At 45.5% G+C, this 24,085-nt stretch overlaps 1 protein-coding gene across 3 annotated transcripts in view; it reads left to right on the top strand.

The window, feature by feature from the left end:
- Nucleotides 1-24,085, top strand: part of IKZF3 (IKAROS family zinc finger 3) — an 84,555-nt gene that overhangs the window by 45,445 nt on the left and 15,025 nt on the right. For 2 of the 3 annotated variants that reach the window (XM_083408685.1, XM_083408687.1), the window contains exon 8: nucleotides 10,125-12,833. In XM_083408685.1, the coding sequence (XP_083264811.1) occupies nucleotides 10,125-10,837 (713 nt within the window). In that variant the 3' untranslated portion in view covers nucleotides 10,838-12,833. Of the gene's footprint in view, nucleotides 1-10,124; nucleotides 12,838-24,085 lie in introns of all 3 variants that reach the window. The other variant, XM_083408686.1, reaches the window with a different exon arrangement.

Genomic DNA, 24,085 nt, shown 5'->3' on the forward strand with positions numbered 1-24,085 from the left:
TGGGAGATTGTTTATACGCAATAACTACTCAGTGGTGCCAATGTGTATTGTGAACAATGTGATAGAGCAGAGAAAAAACAGGTTCTAACCACTGCTCTGCTATAAAAGCTTGGTACGTATTTGCTTTGAGCCTGATCTACCTTGCTGTCTTTTGCCGAGGATAAAATTGGTGAAGCCCTGCCTGTCAACCTGAGCTCCTTGGAGGAAGGGCAGAATAAAAATGCACTATGTCAAAATGAAATGTCGGAATGCACATTACTGCGGCAGGCTGCAAGTGGGAATCAACCATTTAAGGAAGGTTGTGGATGAATGGCTCTTTTCACTTCTTGACTCATCCACAGCAGGGGTTTCCCTCCCAGAAGAGCCAGAGTATAAATATTCTCAGTACATGGAGTAAAAGGTGGAGCGGTGGCAAGAGTTGCAGAGAAGTAAGGCAAGGTATCAGAAGGTCAGCAGTTCGAATCCCACAACGGGGTGAGCTCCCGTTGCTCAGTCCCTGCTCCTGCCAACCTAGCAGTTCGAAAGCACGTCAAAGTGCAAGTAGATAAATAGGTACCGCTCTGGCGGGAAGGTAAACGGCGTTTCCGTGCGCTGCTCTGGTTTGCCAGAAGCGGCTTAGTCATGCTGGCCACATGACCCGGAAGCTGTACGCCGGCTCCCTCAGCCAATAAAGCGAGATGAGCGCCGCAACCCCAGAGTTGGTCACGACTGGACCTAATGGTCAGGGGTCCCTTTACCTTTTCTAAGGCAAGGTATAATGTGAGAACATGTCTGTGGCACAAATTTTAAACGAGCATAAGACATTCTCTCACCCAAACGAATTCTGGGGACTGTAGTTCTCTGAGAGGAGGAACAGAAGTCTAACTGAGGAGACACAGACCCCTCACCAAACCAGAATTCTTTGGAGGAAGCCATGACAGCTGACATAAAAACAACGTATGTTAATTCTGTAGATACACCCTTTGAACTTCTATGACCTGTTAACAGGGGCCTGCTTCACTTTGTTAAGGCACATAAAAATGTAACATGTTACGACCCAAACAACAGCCTTGCTGTGTGAGCTAAAGTGATCAGGCCTGAGACACACAACCTGGCATCTTTATTTTCAAGGGAATGCAAAGATGTAAGGCTAAACCACCCGACAAAATAGAAGTTTTGTTTCCTACCCAAATTTTACACAGCTAGAGTGCCCTCTCCCTGATGAGAAGGGCATCCCTTTCTCTTCCCTTATAGGAACAGTTATCCCCCTGAAATAGACTAATCATATATATATATATATATATATATATATATATATATATATATGTCAAGGATGGGATGATACTCACACAAAGGATCCTGGCCAGGGATCCTTGTAGCAAGCAAAACTAGGAAAAGGTGAGGCACGGGAGAAGGAGATGCTGCAGACACCTGTTGCCTCCTGGGGTTTGGCTGGATAGTCTTCTCCGAATTCAAACTGTGAGAAAACTGCTTTTATAGAGACATGGGGTGGAAAGCAAAGTCCTGTTCCACAGGATCCAGAATGCCACAAGGTTGCAAAAGCAACAGTGCCAAAATACAGGTTCTAGGTATCAAAAAATGTCTCAATATTGTCCTCTTCACGTGCTGGGGAACACAATCCAATACAGAGGCCACAAGTCTCCCCCATATTAGCTAGCAAAGTCCAAATTGCTTGCATCACAGTTTCGGCTTGATTTTCACACTTCAAATCCACCAGCCCCAATCTTGTTTTGCTGCTTCCAGCCTCTGTAAGCAAAAACCGTTCATATACACACAAGCCCAAATAAATATATCCATTCTGCTCTGTGGTTGCGATGCAGTTGCTAAGGCTCCTTATCTTCAAGTTGAAACAAGCTGCTAGTTGAAACTGCAAAGCTTTCATTTATTATGCTAATTTTTTAGTCTATCTGGGTCAAAGACTTAAAATCGAAGGATTAGTAAGAAAAAACGGGTAATGCAATGATACATGTTTTTAAAGCATTATATGCAATAACGAATGCATATATATATCATAAGCATAAATACCTCAAACAACCATTGACTTACAAGGTTGCCAAATATTCTTCTGCTTTATTAAATAATATTCTTTATCTGCTTACTAAATAATACAACAAATGCATTTTAATCATGACAATTGACACATCAAGCATCACAAACTTTTATGGACTAGTACTCATGTCATTTTACTTATTTATTTATATATAAAAAATTTGTATAGCCCTGTTTCATAAAAAAATATATCAATGTGGTTTACAGCAGTAAAACCATTAAAAAGTTAAAAACATCTATTAACCATGGTGAGAGGATGTATTCTTAACTGCCTGCATAGGGCTAGTGATCTACCGGTAGATCCCTGGCTGATCCTGGTAGATCATGGGATCCATATTGTGTACAAAAAGTTATGGGGGAAATGCTAGAAAACTCTGTGCAATCCTCCCCCCAAAAGCTCAACAACTCTAGGTACTTCGCTCCTAAAAAAAGCTAAACAATTCTGGGCAATCCACCCACCTCACGCACGCTCCTCCTCCATCCAGTGACAATGGGTAGATCACTGCCAGTTTTTTTAAAGACTATCTACTGAAATACTGTAAAATTAATGAATCTTAGAACAAAGTTGGAATGAAGTTATATGGCTTTAGTTGAAATGTTTAAGGAATTAAGTATAAATAGATTAATAGAGTGTTAAAGGAAAAAATAAGGTTAGAATGTCTTAAGATAACTATAGGATAGAAAACAGAGGAAGATGGAAAAGAATTGCTGAAATAATTAATAGAAGTGGAATACAAAAAGGGAGGTGTGAGGAGGTCGTTGAAATAAGTGAATGGAAGATAAGATATTGAAATTGTTTGATGGGTTTTAAATTGTTTTTGTTTTGTTCTGTTAGTTTAATGTGTTAGTGTTAGGTGTTAGTGTTATGTAGTGTTTTTGTATTGTATTGTAGTGTCCATTTTTATTTCTCCTATGTAGTGTTTAAATTGTTGGAAAAGTCATAAATATTATTTTTTTTTAAAAAAAAAGAGGAAGAATTTTTGTGGCATTTTCTGAAACAGATTGAAACAGTTACCCCTCTCAACTTTTTAAAAGACAAACACAAGTTTGCAAAACATATTTATTAGACGAGTATATCACCTAGGAGCTGGAACTGAACATAGCTTGCTTCCCAAATAAGAGTACAGCAAATAGCAAATTCAGGTTTGCCGTTGTGTAACATGTGCAGCATGTTTAAGAAGAGGCACAAATACAGGTTTTCAACTAAGAAAACAAAGTCCTTTTCACCTATTAAAACACCAGCAAACCTGAGCCAATGGGTGTACACTCAGTAGGGGGATGAAGCCAATGGCTAATGCAATGTACCTGTATGATGAAATAAGTGTTTACAAACATGTACTTGTCACACACATTACCTGCTTTAGGTATCAGGCAATGCAGCCTCTAAGGAGTAGTTGACACAGATGAATTTCCCCATGTGACTTTGTACACTTTTGCCAGCAGCCATGATCGTGGACCAAGGTGTGCAAAATCCTGGTCGCATTATTGGTATTAGTACTGAATTAGTACTAAATTAGTACTGAATTAGTATTAGTACTGAATTTTTAAAGGGACGCGGGTGGCGCTGTGAGTAAAACCTCAGCGCCTAGGGCTTGCCGATCGCATGGTCAGCGGTTCGAATCCCCGCGGTGGGGTGAGCTCCCGTCGTTCGGTCCCAGCTCCTGCCAACCTAGCAGTTCGAAAGCACCCCTAAGTGCAAGTAGATAAATAGGTACCACTTTATAGCGGGAAGGTAAACGCCGTTTCCGTGTGCTGCTCTGGTGCCGGTTCGCCAGAGCAGCTTCGTCATGCTGGCCACGTGACCCGGAAGTGTCTCCGGACAGCGCTGGCTCCCGGCCTCTAGAGTGAGATGAGCGCACAACCCTAGAGTCTGTCAAGACTGGCCCGTACGGGATGGGGTACCTTTACTGAATTTTTATTCCGCCCTCTGATTCAAAGGGTCCATATAACTCCCTCCCCTCATAAAGCTAACAATATAAAGCAAACATCAAGTTCCGTAACAGAGAAGGCCTTGTTCCATGCCGCTGTCCAAAAACTGTTGTCATTGGTGGGAATTGAAGTAGGGCGTCTCCCATAGATCTTAAGGCACAGGCTGTCAGGGGAGACGTGTGAGGCCTAGCCTTTCTTCACATGCTTGTGTACCCACATGGAAGATTGGGGGGGGGGATTCAACAATGTGAACTGAACTGCGATGGTACCTGCCTTATTGGGGTAAGATACGGCTTCTGCAAGGTACAGGTTGGCAAACAGTTTCTTGAAGAGTTGGTTAAGAAAGAAGGAAACACGAGTGTCACTACAGTGCTGTTTTCTGACGCTATGATGTTGTTGTCAATTAAGAAATAAATAAATTACTCCATGCGGTGGGGTGTGACTTTTAAAAAGTGACTCACTCTCTTTTATCCTCCAAGGCGCACTCCCATAAGCCTCTTGTCTGACCTTATGCTGACTTTTCATTAAGTACTAGAGCGAAAAATTGCTTGGAGGAAGATGTTTGGATCTCTTCCTACCTAGGAAATCCTTTCCCCACCTGCTGCCCTCCAGATGCTCTGGCTGTGGCTGGTGGGAGCTGTAGTTCGAAATTTCTGGAAGGCATGAGGTTGGGGAACACAGACATAGGCATAAACTCAAGTAGCAGATGGTTAGATACCAGGATCTGGACAATAATATTAATGGATAACTGTTTCTGGGTCCTGTGCTTTTTCTCTGGGGGAAACTGAGGTGATTATCTGGTGTAGAACCTGGGCCTGGTCTACACTCACAGCAAAGCATGGTGGGAATAAGGTGGCAAAGAGTCTTGAATCGATATGAAAGAGGTGGTAGGCTGTGCATCTTCAGATGGCAGAGTATCTTCTCGTGCTAAAATACGGAGAACCATTTTAGCAGTACTCATTTCCTGCTCTGCTAGTCCTCTGCTTAGGAGGATCTGCCTCCCTTACAAAAGCATTTAAAAATGTTGCACCCAGGGACGGATTTAGGTTTGATGAGGCCCTAAGCTACTGAAGGTAATGAGGCCCTTTATATGTCCAGCTGTCCTTTGTCAACAACAAATTCTCACTGTTTTTCGTGTTGAATATATGCTATACGGTAATTTATGGACCTAATAGGTATCTAAAGCCATTTGCACATAACAACATATGTATATTATCAAACTAATTGTTGAACTAAAATACAATTAAGAAGAAGTATATTAATAGTGAAATACAATTAAGAAGAAGTATATTTTTGGGGGGCCCTAAGCTATAGCTTCTTTAGCCTGTACATAAATCTGGCACTGGTCACATCCACTAACTTGCACCTCTCCCAAGTAGTACAGTCCATTTCACCATCTTCCGACTCGGAGCTTAACTAGATATTGAGAGGAGAGAGATGACATCATTACTCTGTGTGTTGTCCTGCCTTGCAGCCAGGGAACGACAGAGCAGCAAGTGGCGTGATGGTGTTACTGTTATCTTTGAAATAGTAAAGCCTCGAGGTACTAAGACTGTACCATCTTAGACAGCACCAGACAGGCAAGGGACCATATTTTCAAATGGGGGACCACTTTCTGCAAGTAGAAACAAGGACTGGAAGAAGCAGGCTGGGCTGATCTCACAACTTTCTCTTTGATGTGTTAGTTTACGGAAATGGAGTTACATATTGGGGGGGAATTGGCATTCCTACCTGCAGTTCTGAAGAGGTACAGGCCATGCTACCACCTTAGGATGGGAGAGAAATACAATCCAATTTGCATTTAAAGGGAGCCTGTCTAAGTTGCAATTTCTGAAACAAACGCGCAAACTGAAACACAGCCTTCCCTTCAAAAATGTACACTTTGCTGAATTTTGCAATGCAGTTCTGCGGCCAAGTAATATGTGCAAAAATGCATGTACCGGGGCAAAGCGTACATAGAAATGCCTGTATTAGTGAAAATAGGATGCAAACACATTATGTAAAGGAAGGGAAATTGCTTTGCAGAAATGTGGATATTAGGAGAAAATTGCACTAAAAAGCTGTTGGGTTTTCAGGACTTCTTTTTTTTTGAAGGAATTGCAAACAGATGTGGAAGTGTGGAGAACTGAACTTAAGGTTGGGAAAATAAGCAAATGTGAGGAACCGAGGTGGTCAGATTTTCTCACTCCTGCCCCTCACCCTGCTGGATGTGGAGAATAGGCCACAGTTCTCTGCTCAAGCCCCACAGTCCCTGGTTGGGAAACAAGGGAGGGCAATGAGCTTCATAGAACAAGGCCAGGTCAAATAAAAACATTAATTGAGAGGGTGTAATCGCTGAAATGACACCCACAACTCTACACCCGCCCAAAACAATGTCATAAGCGTGTGCATTGTGGGTTGTTGTTTCTTTTAATTCCATGTTCTTGATCGCAGTTGAAATTGCGCCAGTGTTTTCTGGGTCACTTTGTGGTTTGCCACCTGCGATTAATACCCTTGAATGTCTGCAGCTGCCGCTGTGCGATTAAGTGGATCAGATTGGGTACAAATGAGCAGGTGGAAACCATAATTCCTATATGTCCTATTTTTTACTTAGTGACTCAAACATTTCCGGTTTGGGGTTTGCCACAGGGTGGAAATATTTCACCCTCTGCTATCTCTTTCCCTACCAGGTTTCTGCTTATATACCAAAGGTGAACCTTTTTCTGACTACCCCTACTCCACAAACACTTTTTCTCTCTCACAGTGCTAACCCCCAAGCAGGAGGTGTTTTTGAGCTTTTGAAAGCTTCTCCCCCCTTCGGCTCCGGCCTAGTGTTAACTCACGAGAGGAGGAGTACTCATTTGGAATATCCAGAGAGCGAAGGTACCGTATTTTTTGCTCTATAAGACTCACTTTTTCCCTCCTAAAAAGTAAGGGGAAATGTGTGTGCGTCTTATGGAGCGAATGCAGGCTGCGCAGCTATCCCAGAAGCCAGAACAGCAAGAGGGATCACTGCTTTCACTGCGCAGCGATCCCTCTTGCTGTTCTGGCTTCTGAGATTCAGAGTATTTTTTTTTCTTGATTTCCTCCTCCAAAAACTAGGTGCGTCTTGTGATCTGGTGCGTCTTATAGAGCGAAAAATACGGTAAATTTAAGGGGGAGGGGAGCTACCCCTGCATTTTGGATCAAGCAGGAACCCAAGAGCACCTTAGCACTACAAAGTTGTAATTCAGAATTACTGATTCTGCTGAGCGGTATCAAAGCCAGTGCAGTGCTTGGAGGAATACAGCAAACCAGGATAGGGCTAGTGAGTCATATGCAAAGCATGGCAGAATCTAGACTTTCCTTTCCCCCCTGAAACACAATAGTGGTTATCTAGTAGAATGCAAATTTACTGGTTAGGTAAATGAAATACATTATGGTTGGTAATCCTAATATTTCTCCATTCTAAACACGTGTTGTAAGGTCCATTTTAAAATTCAAAACATACATTTTTCCACAGCCAGAAGGAGAAACATAGCATATATTTTTTCAAGGCAAAAATACTGCTCACACCCCTCTGCCAAATAGTTGAACTGTTGCAACTCAGCCATTCTTCACCGAACTGTGGCCAGAAATAGCTATTCACCATGTAATTTCACCATGAAAGTTTCATACGGATAGGACAAACTGCCTTCGTTGTGTGGTGAACAGAACGTTTTAAGCTTCCTCTAAGAGAGAATGCTAAAAAGCATCAAGATGTTTTGAACTGTGGATCCAATCTTACAGAAAAAGTCAGCATTCCCAACATTCTCTCGTCCTCAAATGGTACCAAGAAAAAGCAATAGCCAAGACAGGACTGTGCAGGTGAAGAGAGGGAGCCATGCGAATTGGAGAAGGCTTGGATCTTAATGGCTGGAATGACCAAAGGCAGGGATCCAGGGATAGCCCCCCACCCCAGTGGCACCTTCTGTAAGTGCCAAAGGTAAAGCACAGCCATGAGAACACTATTGTAGTAATGGCAGCATCTTCTCGCCATCCCTGAAACTGAGTTGCAAGGACTGCACTAGCAGTTCTCATATAGGAATGCAGTTTATATGGATGTTTTGCAACCTTAACTTGTTGCAGGATCTTAGCCAGACCCAGTTGAATATAGCAGAGCATACACAGACTTCCAGAAGCAATCAGTTGCAGGCAAGTAGAATGAAGCAGGAACAAGACGCTGCTACCAGTAACTTGGTTACTTATAGGTGTTTCTTATTTACAGCAGACTTTACAAGTTACTATATACAGGATACAGACACGGATCTTAACTCTCTCACTGAACAAACTCCACACGACTCTCAGAACATCACACTAACCAACCAAATATCCAGCAAGGAATGCCATGAGTCATCATGCCTATATGGAGACCTCGACCAATAGCAGAGTTGTATCCAAGGTCCCATATCTCTAGGAAGAATAACTCCCTCTGCTCAGTCTTCTTGGCCTTTGGCCAACTTCTTAACTGCTGCATCAGATAGGACGTAGTCAAAAATCCCAGCAGTTTATCTCTGCAGAATGTACAGAGACACACAGTAACTTCCTGGGGCTTGCAATACAATATACAAAATATTCATAAGCCTTCCCATTGCCTGCAGAGAGCCCGCCCTAACACTGGATATATTCTTAGTTAATTGTATTCATGAGTTCAAAACAAGAAACTGAAAACTTTCAGCATCCCTTGAGAAACGGGGCTAATTTTCTTTGATTCATCTTTTCTAGAACTGGCATCTGAGTCATAGACAAATGTCATTCTGTGGGGGATTTTTTTCTTTTTAAAATTCCTTTTATCTATCAGATGGATCACAAGATTGACAGAGAATCTTGTCAGCGGGTTCTCAAGCACATTACTAAAGAAACGTGAGTGGTTGGTTTCAAACCCATCCACTGAAACAGCCTGCCAAGTTTCGTGGTCCTTGAGTCATAGTACTGCCAGTGATAAATATCTCAAGGGTTTGACATTCTAGTTTCTATCCTTCAAGCACAGAGGATTTTAATATGAAAAACGCCATTGCCTGCTGTGTGTGAAAATGTTGCTTGTGGCAGCAGAATTCCATTGCCTTATGGCCAAGGCTGAATGGATCCCATGGTACTCTAACTGTACCAGAGAAATGCAGAAATCAGTACTGGCTGCAGAATTCAGCTGCTGGAGAATGTCAGCTTCTGTTTTAAAAAGGCAGGTTTCAGGACCACAATACCTCAAGTACCGCCTCTTTCCACATGAACCTACGCAGACCCTGAGATCATCTTCTGAGGCCTTTCTTCATGTGCCTCTTCCTTGAGAGGTCCAGAGGGTGGCAACACGAGAACAGGCCTTCTCTGCGGTTGCTCCCTGTCTGTGGAATGCTCTCCCCAGAGAAGTTCGCCTGGTGCCTTCATTATACACCTTTAGGTGCCAAGCAAAAACATTCCTTTTTAACCAAGCCTTTGGTTGACCTGATGGACATCCTAGACCCTTTTAAAATGTGGCTCTTTTTTTTGGGGGGGGGTGTTATTGGGATATTGTTCTTATTTTGATTTTATATATTGTGATCTTTTCCGTGAGCCGCCCTGAGACCTCTAGGTATAGGACGGTACAGTGGTACCTCAGGTTAAGTACTTAATTTGTTCCGGAGGTTCGTACTTAACCTGAAACTGTTCTTAACCTGAAGCACCAGTTTAGCTAATGGGGCCTCCTGCTGCTGCTGCGCTGCTGCTGCACGATTTCTGTTCTCATCCTGAAGCAAAGTTCTTAACCCGAGGTACTATTCCTGGGTTAGGGGAGTCTGTAACCTGAAGCGTATGTAACCCAAGGTACCACTGTATATAAATTCAATAAATAAATAATAAAATAATCCTTAAGCTAGACCTGAAAGTGTTCAGGGAATGCTAGTGAAAGGAACAGGACAGATCGCGACAGAGTAGAATTTGTAATAGGGGTGGGGCCTCAATACCCCATGTATTGTTTTTAATAGTATCTTATATTGTGATGTTGCGCACTGCCCTGATACTTTAGAACATGGTGGCACAGAGATGCTTTTGGACGCAAAATGTATTTATTTATAAAAGTATTTTCATGCTGCCACTGGTTTTAGTGGCAGTTTTTAGTGGCAGGCGGTTTTAGAACTTTACCCTGTAACATCCTCATGCATCCTTCTGTCCCGCAGGTGAGAAACGCTCCAGCTTTGAAGTGAATTACAACCCCAGCTTTGTGTACGAGAAGGAGAGGGAGGCCATGTTGCAAGGATGCCTGCTGGACCAACAAGCCATCAACAATTCTATGGGCTACCTTGGCGCGGAAGCCCTGCGCCCGCTTGTGCAGAACCCGGTGCCCCCGACCTCAGAGATGGTGCCCGTGATCAGCAGCCTGTACCCCCTGGCGCTCACCCGCTCTGAAGTGCCCAACGGCAACCCACAGGAAGTGGAAAAGAGCCACGCCCAGCTGAGAGACAAGGCTATGTCTTCTGACAGAGGTCTTTCTCCAAACAACAGTGGCCAAGATTCCACAGACTCAGACAGCAACCAAGAGGAGCACCAGAGCCTTGCCTACCACCAGAACCAAGCTCCTCCTCCTCTGCAGGCCCGTAATGGGCTCCTGGTCTACAAGGAGCACCCCAGGTCCTACGAGATCTTCAGGCCGCCCGTCGTTTGTCCTCGTGACGTCTTGAAAGTCTTCAACAAGGAAGGCGAACCCATTGGGGTCTACCGATGTGACCACTGCCGCGTCCTCTTCCTGGATTATGTGATGTTCACCATCCACATGGGATGCCACGGCTTCCGTGACCCTTTTGAGTGTAATTTGTGCGGCCACCGGAGCCATGACAAGTACGAGTTCTCCTCCCACATAGTCCGTGGCGAGCACAGAATGGGACTGAAATGAGAGCAGAACTTCTCCCATCAGTTTCTGGGGCGACTCGGGCACCGTAACCTAAAACCAATCCAAAACCAAGTTCGAGTATTGTGTGATTTCTACCAAACAACCTGGGGGGTGGGGGTGGGGAATTATAACTTGTGGGTATTTCCTTGACTCCATGGATCTACAGGGTTCCTTGTCCAGCAACGTGGGGAGTTTAAGACTAGTTTACATTTGTAGTGTAGTCAGATTTTTAAAACCCTTTAAAAAAAAAGTGGAGAGAATTTGTTGACATTTGTCTGTACCAGCTGTAAAAAAGGTTTGGCCAGAGGTGAGGAATCTGTAGGCCCCAAGCCCAGATGTTGCTGGGCTACAACTCATATCACCCATAGCACCCCTCAGAAAGGTGAAAAATTAAGCGGTATATAAATGTCTTAAATAAAAATAGAGAAATGTTAGCCATGCTCTCTGAGGCTGGTGAGCGCTGGGAATCCCACAGCATCTGAAAGGTCGTTCGGTGACTCAGCTTTGGGTTAGGCTCACAGTTTGCAATGCAGACCTGAAACTAAGATGGCTGCCCCAACAGTGCTTAATTTCTGAAAACAACAATGGCGGAGAGGGCTTAGTTTCCAGCATTTGGTGCTTGGAGATGGCTGGACTTAACCCTGTGGTTTGTGAAGGCTCAGGTGCTTTTTGTTTGTTTATCAATTATTCTGGGACCTCAGGCCAGTTTATATAATCTGCAGAGCGAACTGAGAAAGTAGCTTTTCCACCTCATGTTGTGAGTGAAGGAAGCTGCCCCTGATTGTCCTCCTGGCCCATTATTGTAAAGATTTAGGTGGTGGAGAGTCCTTTATATCATTTGATCCTCTTCCTCTTCCTTTTTTTTTTAAGCTGGAGAGGCTGGGGACTGAACCTGGAACCATCCATTTGCAAAGCATGGAGCTATAGACCCCGCCTGTGGGAACCACATGTTTGATTGGTTCACCCTAGGGACGCAAAATAGCGCCTTGCGTTTAGAAAAGCAACATGCCAGAAACAAGTCTAGATTGCAGGCCATCTCCCAAGCATGCTGTTTTCCCGAGGGGAGTGGGGAGGTTATTCTGTCAGAGAGCATTCAGTCCATTGATTCCCTTCCCAAAGGCAGGTCTCCTAAGTAGTCCAACCCACATTCTTCCCTTGGCGCCTTGGCAATGAAAAAGAGGGCTTATCTACACTTACCTTTCTCCCTGTTCCTTCCAGGCGCAGGTCTGCACTTAAAAGCTCCATGCCCAAACATTTGCCGGGGGCGGGGTGAGTTGCCTAGCGCAAATATCAATTGGGGTTTTCTGTGGATGGCTCTTTGCTCTGATCGAGCTTTAAAGAGCAGGTTTTCAGCGGAAAAGGTCTAGAGCAGAGGTCAGCAACCTTTTTCAGCTGTGGGCTGGTCCACCATCCTTCAGACCATGTGGTGGGCCGGACTATATTTTGAAAAAAACAATGAACGAATTCCTATGCCCCACAAATAACCCAGAGACGCATTTTAAATAAAAGCACACATTCTACTCATGTAAAAACACGCTGATTCCCAGGGCCAGATTGAGAAGGCGTTTGGGCCACATCCGGCCCCCAGGTCTTAGGTTGCCTACCCCTGGTCTAGAGCAAAACCAAAAAGGGGCGATCGGACAGGGAGCAGGTGATGTCTGGAAAGAGTGGAGGAAAGGTAGGTGTGGATAAGCCCACAGTTATTGGGCTAAGATTGAGCCCTGACCTCAGTGAGTTATATTTCTTTATAGGGTGAGTTCCCAGTTGCTGCAGTTCCCAGTGGTCCTTGGTAGAGGAGCCGTTCAACCAGCTTGTTTGTAGCAGAGGTGTGACTTTAGTTTTATCCTGTCAGTAGCAAAGATGTAAAAGTAGTCTTTTGTTCTTGTCACACTGGTGAACCTTTTTATATATGCCTTAAGGGCAATCTGTGCTATTTCCATCTCTCTCTTGCTCTCTCTCTCTCTTGTTGGGGTGTGTGTGTGTGTGTGTGTTTGTGTGTGTGTGTGTGTGTGTGTGTAAAAGAGAGAACACACACACACACACACACACACACACACACACACACATTCCCTCTTCCTCCCTGTCTTTCAGTTCACATGTCATTATCCTTCAGGGGCACCTCTGTTCCTGGACAAATCACTATTCTTGCATATTTAGAGTTGCCAGCTTGCAACTTCAGACAGTACTGACTACGGATGGGTGAATCTACCAAATTTCAGTTTCTCTCAGCTTCTTATTTTTTCCAGTCATGTGTTCAATATTTCCACAACAGCCATCAAATCTAATGCGCACCTCAATTTTCAGAACCTTGAAACAAAAGGAGTATTTGCTGGCAAATGTAAATGTGCCATCAAGTCTAATCTGCACCTTAATTATTGCAACGTAACTTGGCCAAAAAAGGTGAGCATTAGATTCGAGTAAATACTGTATTTGGCTTTAATTTTCACAACATGATTTCCTCTAAGATAATGCATTTATTTTCCACACACAACACATACATATGTGCACATCTTTTCCCTGTATATGTATTTTGGCACATGTTACTTGGTTTGAGAACTTCACTGCAAAATTCAGAGAAGTTCAGCATGTGAATTGTTTCAGAAATGGTGAGATAAGTAGAATCACCTTTAAAGGTGAACTTAATATAATTTATGTCCCGCCCCTAGTTCTGACCCCCCACCTCTTAACAGGGTCAGTAGGCAGAGCTAAGGACCTGTGCAGAGGAAGTCAACCAAGATGAACAAGGGTCTGGAAACCAAGCCTTATGAGGAATGGTTGAGGGAATTGGGTATGTTTAGCCTGGGAAAGAGACTGAGAGAAGGTAGGATAGCTGTCTTCAAGTATCTAAAGGACTGTCACATGGAAGATGGAGCAAGCTTGTCTCCTGCTCTGAAGTGCAGGACCTAAACCAATGGCTTCAAGTTACAAGAAAAAAAGATTCTGACTAAACATCAGGAAGAAGTTTCTGACAGTAACAGCTGTTTGACCATGGAACTGACTCCCACAAGAGGTGGTGGACTGCCCTCCCTTTGAGGCTTTTAAGCAGAGTTTTGGATGGCCATTTGTCATGGATGCTTTAGTTGAAATTCCCGCACTGCAGGGGGTTGGACTAGATGACCCCTGGGGTCCCTTCCAACTCTGCAATTCTATGATTCCCCAAGTTGGCGGGGCTTATTTGACAAGAAGAAACCAAGCCTTTAGGGTCATTGGCCCTGTTTTCTGGAATACTCTGCCAACAGAGATTCAGCAAGCAGCTTCTGTTTCAACTTTTAAATGCCTACTGAAAACTTTCCCATTCTACCAGGCTTATGCAGGCAATTAAGAATATGCGCTAGCTGATTTCTGATTTTAACATTTTATGTCTTTTTATTGTATGATTTTATGTATAAATGTAAACTGCTGTGAATTTTTTATAATCTTTATTTTTTGTGTTTTTTATGAATTTAAACATTTTTTATAAATAAGGGGAAAGGAAACAAAACATTTAGGAAGTAGGGGGCATGGAGAGAGACAGCTGCTTCACTCGCCCAAAAACACAGGGACAAATTGCTTGCGGCCCCTGAGTGTAGCAGTTTGGAGCCTGGCTTTATTTTAAATTTATTTTAAATTTATTGGGTTATCCCCAATTTATTGGGTTATCCCTGTATTGGGTAAACCTGGATTTACAAGGGGAAAGCATTGAGATAATTGTAACATCCTGGGGACTACACAAATTAAATGGGAACACAAACAGCCGCAAACCCGTAGTAAACTCTGGTGTTGGCAAACCCACATTCTGGATTTGCTGAAAAGAAGTCATCAGAAAACATTCTGAAATTAAGGGTGTACCGTTCAGTTTTACCTAACGTCTTATTTTGAGATAAATGTGGGGGCTTTTGCTGGGGCAAAAATGGCAGGTTAATTTTGAAGGAGCAGAAAGAAATTTGATGACTAGCCAAATTTCCCAGTGAGGAAGGTTCCAAACATCCCTGTGTTGCCACCATTGTTGCTGCTGCTCCAGCCTAATGGGTCTCTCAAGGGTGAAACGTGGAAGGGATTTTGCAGACAGCAAAAAGCGTTGGTAAAAGACTAGCAAAATTTCCCAGCAGGATCGGGTGGGGGTAAGGGGAGCCCTTCGCATCCTTGCTTGTGAACCTTCCTTGGGAGTTGCTCTTGCCTCTGTTGAGAACTGGCAGAAGGAAGCCACTGTTGCCTTGTGATAGGAAACCCTCCACAGCCCATTCCATGGAAGCTGAAAACACCATTGCCTTACCTTGGAGGGCCGTGAATGTGCCTCTGCATTAACATTGCTGCTTCTGACTTCTCGTCGCTCATGGCTGTCGCTCTGAAGACAGCACGCTGGCGTGTTTCTGCTTCGAAAATAGGTCTCTGCACTTGTTCTGGAGTTCTTTCGTTCCAGTCAAAGAATTAATGGGAACCTGCTGTCATTCCGAGTGTGTTTGTTTTCAAAAAGTGTTATCTACATTGTAAAGTGATGGATTTATTTTTTAATACAAAGTGCTTTTTTTCAGTACTCGTGGCTCTGTGTGTTTTGGTTTCTTTTTCCACCAAGGTAATAAAATGGGAGGCACCACATGGTTTGGAGCACGTCTTCCTGAACCGGAAGATGCAGTCGGTGTACAAAAGTCACTTGAGACGCTTCAAAGCAGAGACGACTTAGCAGCATCCAGTTGCCACTGTCCCAAGAAGGCACGGCACAGGAAGAGCAGTGTGTGGGCACACTCACACGCCACAGCCCAGTGGAGGAGAGGGGCAGCAATGCTGCCACAGACTCTCCTCCTTCTTTCCGTCTGACCTGGGAGCGGAGCTATAGCTCAGGCTTCCTCAAACTCTGCCCTCCAGATGTTTTGAGACTACAAATCCCATCATCCTTGACTACTGGTCCTACTAGCTAGGGATCATGGGAGTTGTAACAACAACAACAACAACAACAACAAATTTTATTTATATCCCGCCCTCCCCAGCCGAAGCCAGGCTCAGGGCGGCTAACAACAATCAAATAATCCAACATTCTAAAAACATTTCATTATAAAAATTAATTAAAATCAAATTGATGGCAACCGTTAAGCAAAATTCTGTGCAGATTGCCAGAGGGGGGGGTCAGGCTGCGCCCTGACCAAAGGCCTGGTGGAACAGCTGTGTCTTGCAGGCCCTGCGGAAAGATGTCAGGTCCCGCAGGACCCTAGTCTCTTGTGACAGAGCGTTCCACCAGATTGGAGCCGCAGCCGAGAAAGCCCTGGCTCTAGTTGAGGCCAGCCTAACCTCTCTGTGGCCTGGGACCTTCAGGATGTTTTTATTTGCAGACCGTAAGTTCCTCTGTGGGACATACCAGGAGAGGCGGTCCCGTAGGCCAAAAACATCTGGAGGGCCGAGTTTGAGGAAGCCTGCTATAGCTGCATGCTGGAGCCAGGCTCCAATGAGGGAGCCTGTTATGGGGGCGGCTGGTCACACCCATTCCCAAAAAATGCACCTGGGGCCGCCCCCATCCCTGCTATGCCACTGCTTCCCAGAGCCATTGCAGCTGTTTCCATGGGCCCCGTCTGCTGGCAGGGAGCACCAGGACATTCCATCATCAAGTCAGAAGCCATTGCAGCTTTAGGAATTCCAGGACCACCCCAGCAAAATCGGGGCAATTGGTGGGTATGAAGTATGGAAATTGGGATCATGTGTAACTGCCCTGCAAGCATCCTGAGCACAAACAATGATGAATGAGCATTAAGAAGCGTTGCAGCAGAGAGCCTGGCTAGATTGGTTAGTTAGTGTTCTATGCAGGTTCCCTGGCCTCATCAGAAATAAGGTTAGTTTAACTGCTAACTCAGCTTGTAGTGAGTTTCTGTGAGCAGCTGAAGACAACTACCCCCCCCACCACCACTTCGTGTCTTCTTGCCATCCTTGAGAATTTGCCTTGCAGCCTTTTCTCTCTCTTCCTCTTCCAGCCACCTTGGCCCAAGCTGCACCTTAAGGCCACCCACACACATTTTCCCACTTCGAGTGAGCACGCAACCACCGAAAAGGTGAGAAGTTAAGACCTATGGGTATCGTCTAACATTCTTTAAAGAGGTTTTCACAGCCCTTAGAAGACACTTTCCTGTATGTTTGCAAGGTGAGGGAGGAGGGAGGATTCCGGCAGACACACCATTCTGTGTTTTCCAGAGGCTGCAGTTTTCTTTTTTGGAAGACACAATGACATCAGTTATTTTAATCCTAGAGTCCTTAGGCTGGAGACAGGCAGGCATTGAAGTTATGGTTGGAATGTCAAAAACATTACTGGAAGGCTCATAATTCAGTGGGTTAGAGAGAAAATGTTTCTCAAGCAGAAGGCCCCAGAATCTCCATCTTGAAAGGATTTGGGGGAGAATGGCCACTTAACACCTCACCAAAAGAGGGCTTGGATATTACATGACATTTGCATCTGCCAAGTTATATAGGTGCAAATTTAGAAATATTTTAATATACTTAACTACAAGTTGAATAGGAACATGGCGCATGTCACCACAGTGGGGAAGACTCTGGCCAGCAGACCCATGGGTCTGCAGTCATATCTGTGGATAGGCAGCTTCAAAGTCCCTGGTCTCCCTTCACCGGGTTAGCATTTTTTAAAAAAATGGACTTGCCCTTCAAAGAGAGAACTGTCCTCTGCCATGTAGGACACACGGCCACCCTGCTTGGGTAGGTAGGCGTCCTGGGAAAATTTGCTAAAGTTGACTTCGGGGAACTAATGCCAGACAGTGTATAGATCAGTTTCCCCTTCCCTAATTGGGGGGTGGTCCAGGGCTTTTGCCTGAGCACTTGGACACTTGAAGTGGAGACGGAAGGAATGGCAAACATGTCTGTAAAGGGTAAAGGGACCCCTGACCATTAAGTCCAGTCGTGACTGACTCTGGGGCTTTATTGGCCAAGGGAGCCGGTGTACAGCTTCTGGGTCATGTGGCTAGCATGACTAAGCTGCTTCTGGCGAACCAGTGCACGGAAACGCCGTTTACCTTCCCGCCGGAGCGGTACCTATTTATCTACTTGCACTTTGATGTACTTTTGAACTGCTAGGTTGGCAGGAGCAGGGACTGAGCAACGGGAGCTCACCCCATCGCGGGGATTTGAACCGCCGACGTTCTGATCGGCAAGTCCTAGGCTCTGTGGTTTAACCCACAGCGCCACTCTGTACTCTTGCTCTAATGGCACCCCTTGTCCTCCACAACCTGGTGCCCTCCATAAGTTGCTGGAGTCCAATTCCCATCAGCTCCAACAGTGGGGTGATGCTCCCAAAGGATGATGGGAGTTGTAGTGCAGCAGCATATGGAGGGCACCATTTCTGTGATTTTCCTGGAACTGTGCACTATTGCATTTCCATTGTGTCCCTCCTCCCTGCACCTTATCCACAGAGTGAAGGAGCCTTTCTCATTTCTTCTTCACAAATTATGACGGGCGCTTGCTTTGCAGTCGACTACCTCCTCCTCCTCCTCCTCCTCCTCCTCCTCCTCCTCCTCCTCCACCGCAGTAACAGGAAGAACACCTGCCGGATCCACACTTCAGAAGTGTTCCCATCAAAGACCCAAAAAGGTGCAGCCAGCCCTGACTCTGTGGTTTCTGAGAATTTGAATAAAACTTTCCTCTCTTCAGAAATGTAGGGAGTGCAGGAGGAAGCAAGCGATCTGAAAAGAGCGCCCAAGGACAGAGGCAAGAGGAGCGAGGAGGAACAACCTTGCTCGGGTTCAGCTTTGAAAGGCTCAGTACGTTGCTAGTGCAATGCACCTACTAAAAAAACAAACCCAAGCCCCACTGAGTTCAGTGGGATGTAAGGCTGGCTAGGATGGGAGCCCTAAGATCACGCCTGAGTCTCCAGTTGGAATCAGTGGGTCTTAAAAATTCAAAGGGACATAGAAACCTACCTTTGCACCAAGTCAGACCATTGTTCTATCCAAGTCAATAGTACCTGCACTGACTGGCAGCAGCACTACGTAGTTTCAAACAGGAGCAATTCCAGGTTTCTGCTGGAGAAGCCGGGGATTGAACCTGCAACCGTCTGCCTGCAAAGCAGACGCTCTACCGCTGAGCTACAGCCCATGCCCTAAATGTATATGCTTTTACCAAATCCTATACCCCTTTAGTTCACAGTCACACCCTCACTGTCTATGCAGGGTTGCTCTTTGGAAGGAAAGAAAAAATATTTCAAGCATTACCCCTGTGTGAATGACCACAATCTCCATGATGGGGAACTGGATATGGTGTAACCCAGGCATCCCCAAACTCGGCCCTCCATATGTTTTTGGGACTACAATTCCCATCATGCCTGGCCACTGGCCCTGTTAGCTAGGGATGATGGGAGCTGTAGTCCCAAAATATCTGGAGGGCCAAGTTTGGGGGTGCCTGGTGTAGCCTCAGCACCCAAGCATCAGTAGATAAACCCTCACGTTTATGGCCTCTCTCTCTGACCTCATGCATGCCACATTTCAGTGCTGCACACGGCACTGCTGAAATTGGAGAGCCCAAAGTCCTTCACTGGGTGGAGGAAGAACCTCACTGCCTTGGTGAGTAGCCAGCAGGAGCCTTATTCCCCATGATTCTCTTTTAAATCCACCCAAGACGGTTGGCATCGCCCACACTTTGTGAGCATTCATCCCTACATGCAGGGAAGCTCTGCTGGATGACCCACAGCAACCCTGCTCGCTGCCACCCAAACACTGCAGAGCCGTTTTGCCTTGCAAGGTCACAGCCTGGATGCTGTGAGAGAGCAGAGCAAGCTGCTGCTTCACAGAGTTTCCCTGCAAGCCCTGAGAGAGATGGGTTCGCTGCCTTCTCCTCCTCCTCCTCCCTGACCACAACAGAGAGTGGGGTGAGGCTGTGGCGTGAGCCTGGCTGTGTGCTCAGGTGGCGCCGCTCCCTCTTCTCTCTCACTTCCTCACAAACGCCTACGGGGCATCCAGGGCCAGGGGCAACGGCCTCCAGCTGCTTGTCGTCCTCTGTGTGTGCCTCCCTTGCTCTCCTGCAGCTACAGGATCCATGCTGCGACCATTTTCCATGGAAGGAGGCTCACACCAGAGCCAGCAGCAATTAGGAGGATGCTACAGGCTGTGGGCTTCTTAAACTGCTTCCTCCAGGCTCCTGTACCCCTGCAAAGCTCCATGGTGTGCAACATGCAAAAGTGTTTGAGGGTGGGCTGTAGATCAGGGGCAGGGTTGCATTAGCCTTGCATGCACAAGGTTGCGGGTTCAATCCCCAGCGCTGTCTGAAACCCAGGAGAACTGATGCCAGCTCCAGCTCATCCATAGCTCCTCTGGTTCCGTGTCTAGGAAGGATAACTCATCCAAGGGGTATTCTGTTTGTTGTACCGCTCCCCCCCTCCCCCGAAAACTCCCTCTTTGCCGCTGAATCAGAGCAAATGTCAATCTGCAGGAAACCCACTTGACATTTGCTCCTATTCAACAGTAAAGAACGGGATTTCCTGGGGGAACATGACGGGGCAAAGGGAAAAGTAGACAAGCCCTCAGAGTATACAATGCAGCCTATGTTTTCTAGTGTAGGTTTGAACCCTGGGTTTGAACTAGGGACCCCACTGTAGGGACGGAGGAACCGATCACAGTTTTATTTTCTCTCCGTTTCTCGTTTTTCAAATCTGAGGTTCCGTTCTCCACATCAGCTTGCTTAAGAAAAGAAGAAAAGTCCTCAATAACATTCTGTTGTTCATTTCTCCTAATATACGCCATTTCGTATATCGTTTTGCCTGATGGGAAAACACTTTGTCATTTGTGTGCGCTATTTCCACTAATATATGCCTTTATATGCGCCCTCCGCTTAGCACATGCATTTTGGTAAGCATTACTTGGTTGGAGAACAGCACTGCGTGAAGTTGGTTGCGTTTCAGTTCACATCTCGCTCTGGAAAGTATGAATTAGGTAGGTTCACCTTTAAATGTCTCTCAGCCCGGCCTATACCACCATTTGTGCAATGTGAGCTGTTTTACTTAGGGCTCATCCAGGTGTCTGTGACTCAGTGCTGAGGCTGGGGAAAAAAGTCAAATAAACATAAGCAAGAGAGTTGTGCTGGATCAGGCCCAGAGCCAATCTGGTTCATCAGTCTGTTCTCGCAGCAGCCCACAACGCTCCATGAGGTGATTAAGTGCTGTCTGCGGCTGTGCCTCACTGCTGAGGCCGCTCTGTGGGATTTTGTAGACATGCAACAGTTGAATGGGGGCATGTTTGTCCTCCACCCCCACCCCAATGAGGTTTGAACTCCCATCTCCTGTCTCCCAATCAGTGCCAGATTTACGTATAAGCTAAGCAAGCTATAGCTTAGGGCCCCACTCTCCTGGGGGCCCCCAAAAAATTAAAGAAAAAAAACCTGTATGTACAGTTCAACAACATAAGATAAAAAACAAATAAAATGGCTTTAGATACCTATTAGGTCCATAAATTACCATATAGCATATATTCAACGCAAAAAAAGGTGACAATTTGTTGTTGACAAAGGACTGCTGGACATATAAAGGGCCCCATTACCTTCAGTAGCTTAGGGCCTCATCAAACCTAAATCTGCCCCTGCTCCCAATCCCATGTCCTGTTTGGTGAGGCTGCTGTCGGTGTTTATCTTTGGCTTCTCTTGGCTTACAGGCGAAAAGGTCTTTGCCTCCTTGGGTAGGTCTTCAATCTTTGTCCCAGGAAAACAGTGTGCGCTTTGCCCAGTCCTCCTGTTATGTGGGTCCTGTATTACATGGAGAGTCCATAACTTCCTGAGGAAGAGCATTCCACTGCCATACAGCTCTCACTGTCAAAAAGGTTTCTCTGGTGTTTGGTTGGAATCTCCTTTCTTGGAACTTGAAGCAGGAGAAAACAAGCTTGCTCCCTTTCCCATGTGACACCCCATCAGATATTTGAAAATGGCTACCCGATTTCCTCTCAGTCACCTCTTTTCCAGGCTAAGCAGATCCTTCAATTATTCCTCACAAGGCCTGGTTTCCAGACCTTTGATCATCTTGGTTGCTCTCCTCTCAATGCACTCCAGCTTGTCAATATCCCACTTAAATTGTGGTATCCAGAATTGGAGGCAGTATTCCAGGTGTGGTCTGACTAAGGCAGAATAGAGTGGTACTATTACTTCGCTCTCCTTCCTTCCTTTTTGTGTTGGACTCCAAAACACTGCCACTACTACTACTACCACCACCATCAGCATCATCATTGTTATTATTTCTTCTGAGGAGCTCAAAGTGGCATACAGCCTTCTCCCTCTTCCTTTTTTATCCTCAAAACAACCCTGTGAGGTAGGCTTAGGCTAAGAGATGGTGACTGACCCAAGGCCACCCACTGAGCTTCATGGCCAAGTGAGGTTCAAGCCCCAGTACCTTAAGCACTATACCCCACTGGTTTCTGACAGGGGTTTGTGTGGTCACCGAATCCCTGCCTGTATGGACACCAGGGGTTTCCTCGTAGCAGGGGTTGCTGCTGCCCGTGCTGCTTGGACTGGTAGACAGGGGGCACTGTGGCACCATGGTGTGTGTGCTGTGATGTCATAACATTATACACTCATTGGCTCCCCCTGTGTAGAGGCAGCATGTGGGTGTCTTTGCTAGCACAGCCCCAGACTGGTGGTATTTTTACACCAGTTTGTCTGTGTGTGTCCCCCAGGCTGAGAATGTGTAGCAAGGGTGGCCAACGTGGTGCCCTCCAGATTGGAAGGGACTTCCTGCCATCCTGATATTTGGCCATGCTGTTTGGGGCTTATGGGAAGTGGTCATGCCACAGCATATCTCATGTCCCAGCCTAATGGGAATCTAGGATTGCTCTGCCCATCTTCATAATCCCACAAATAGTTGTGATTTGTCAGAGGAAAAACAAGGCTGACTGTGGTCCATACAGATGAACTCCTCAGTCAGTAGAGCACAAGACTCTTAATATCAGGGTTGTGGGTTTGAGCCCCATGTTGGGCCAAAGTTTCCTGTGTTTCAGAGGGTGGGAGTCGTGGTCCCTTCCAGTTCTGTGATTTACGTAAAACAAGCCTGGTTCTGGGAAATGGCTACCTTTTCCTAAAAACACCATTTCAAAGAAACCGGCCCCTCCATTATCATCACCAATTATCTCCTTGAAAACCTCTCTTGTATTTATTTAGACTGAAGGTTCCCTTCGCCTTACAAGCCGCAACCTTTGCTCCCTCCCTCTGTGTTGTATCTGCTTTTTCAGTCCATGCAGTCATCAGAATTAGGTGCTGTTCAGTCATTTCTTTACAGTTTAAACCCCAAGTGGCTAAAAATACCGCGTCAGGGTCTAATAAGCACAGCTCGCTGGAGATATTTCTGTCTGGGACTGGGAACTGAAACCCCTAAGGCTGGTCATGGGCTGTCTACCTCAGGATCATGTGACTCAACCAGCACGATGAGAGCACATGGCCACCCCCAGTGTCACCCGCTTCTGCCTATGGGACCAAGGGCACAAATGAGTAAAGGGGAGCTTCCAGGTATTCAATCTACAAGTAGAAGTCCAGAAGATGTGGAGCAAAAGCAAAACAAAAACCTTCTGATTTCTTCTTCCACCTTCTCCTCCCTTTTCCCCCTCTTATGTGCTCTGCAAGAGTTCTATGTCAAATGATCGAATCATCGTCATCATAATCAAATCCACTCTTATCATTTTGCAGAATAGGTGTCTTGGCAAAAAGTCAAGAAGAGAAATACTTGCATGGGCCGCTAGGTGTCATCTCTCTCACACACAGAGACATTATAATCAACAAACAGGGCAACTGATAATCTAGAAGCAAAGGTTCTCAGGTTTGAGTTTCCAGGAGAATTGATTTATCTTGCAAGAAGTCTGGTCCTCATGTACCCAATGACCCACCACTGGGGTTTCCTTCTACTTCCAGAGTTCTTGTTATCACTAAACTATTACAGCTGCTCTGTGTGCATTGTGTATGGAAATTCACTCAGACTGCTACATACCAACTAGAGAAGCACTTATTTGTTTGTTCCTGAATAATAATAATAATAATAGTAATAGTAATAATGATTTTATTTGTACCTTGCCCATCTGACTGGGGCCCCCAAGAAATATAAACACATAATTAAATATCAAACATTAAAAACTCCCATACACAGGGCTTCCTTCAGATGTCTTCTAAAAGTTGTATAGTTCTTTATTTCCTTGACATCTGATGGGCGGGTGCCACCACCGAGAAGGCCCTCTGCTTGGTTCCCTGTAACTTTACTTCTCACAATTAGGAAACTGCCAGAAGACCCTCAGAGCTGGACCTCAGTGTCCAGGCAGAACAATGGGG

This window comes from Podarcis tiliguerta, assembly GCF_965153285.1.
Source record: "Podarcis tiliguerta genome assembly, chromosome: 13".
Lineage (NCBI taxonomy): Eukaryota > Metazoa > Chordata > Lepidosauria > Squamata > Lacertidae > Podarcis > Podarcis tiliguerta.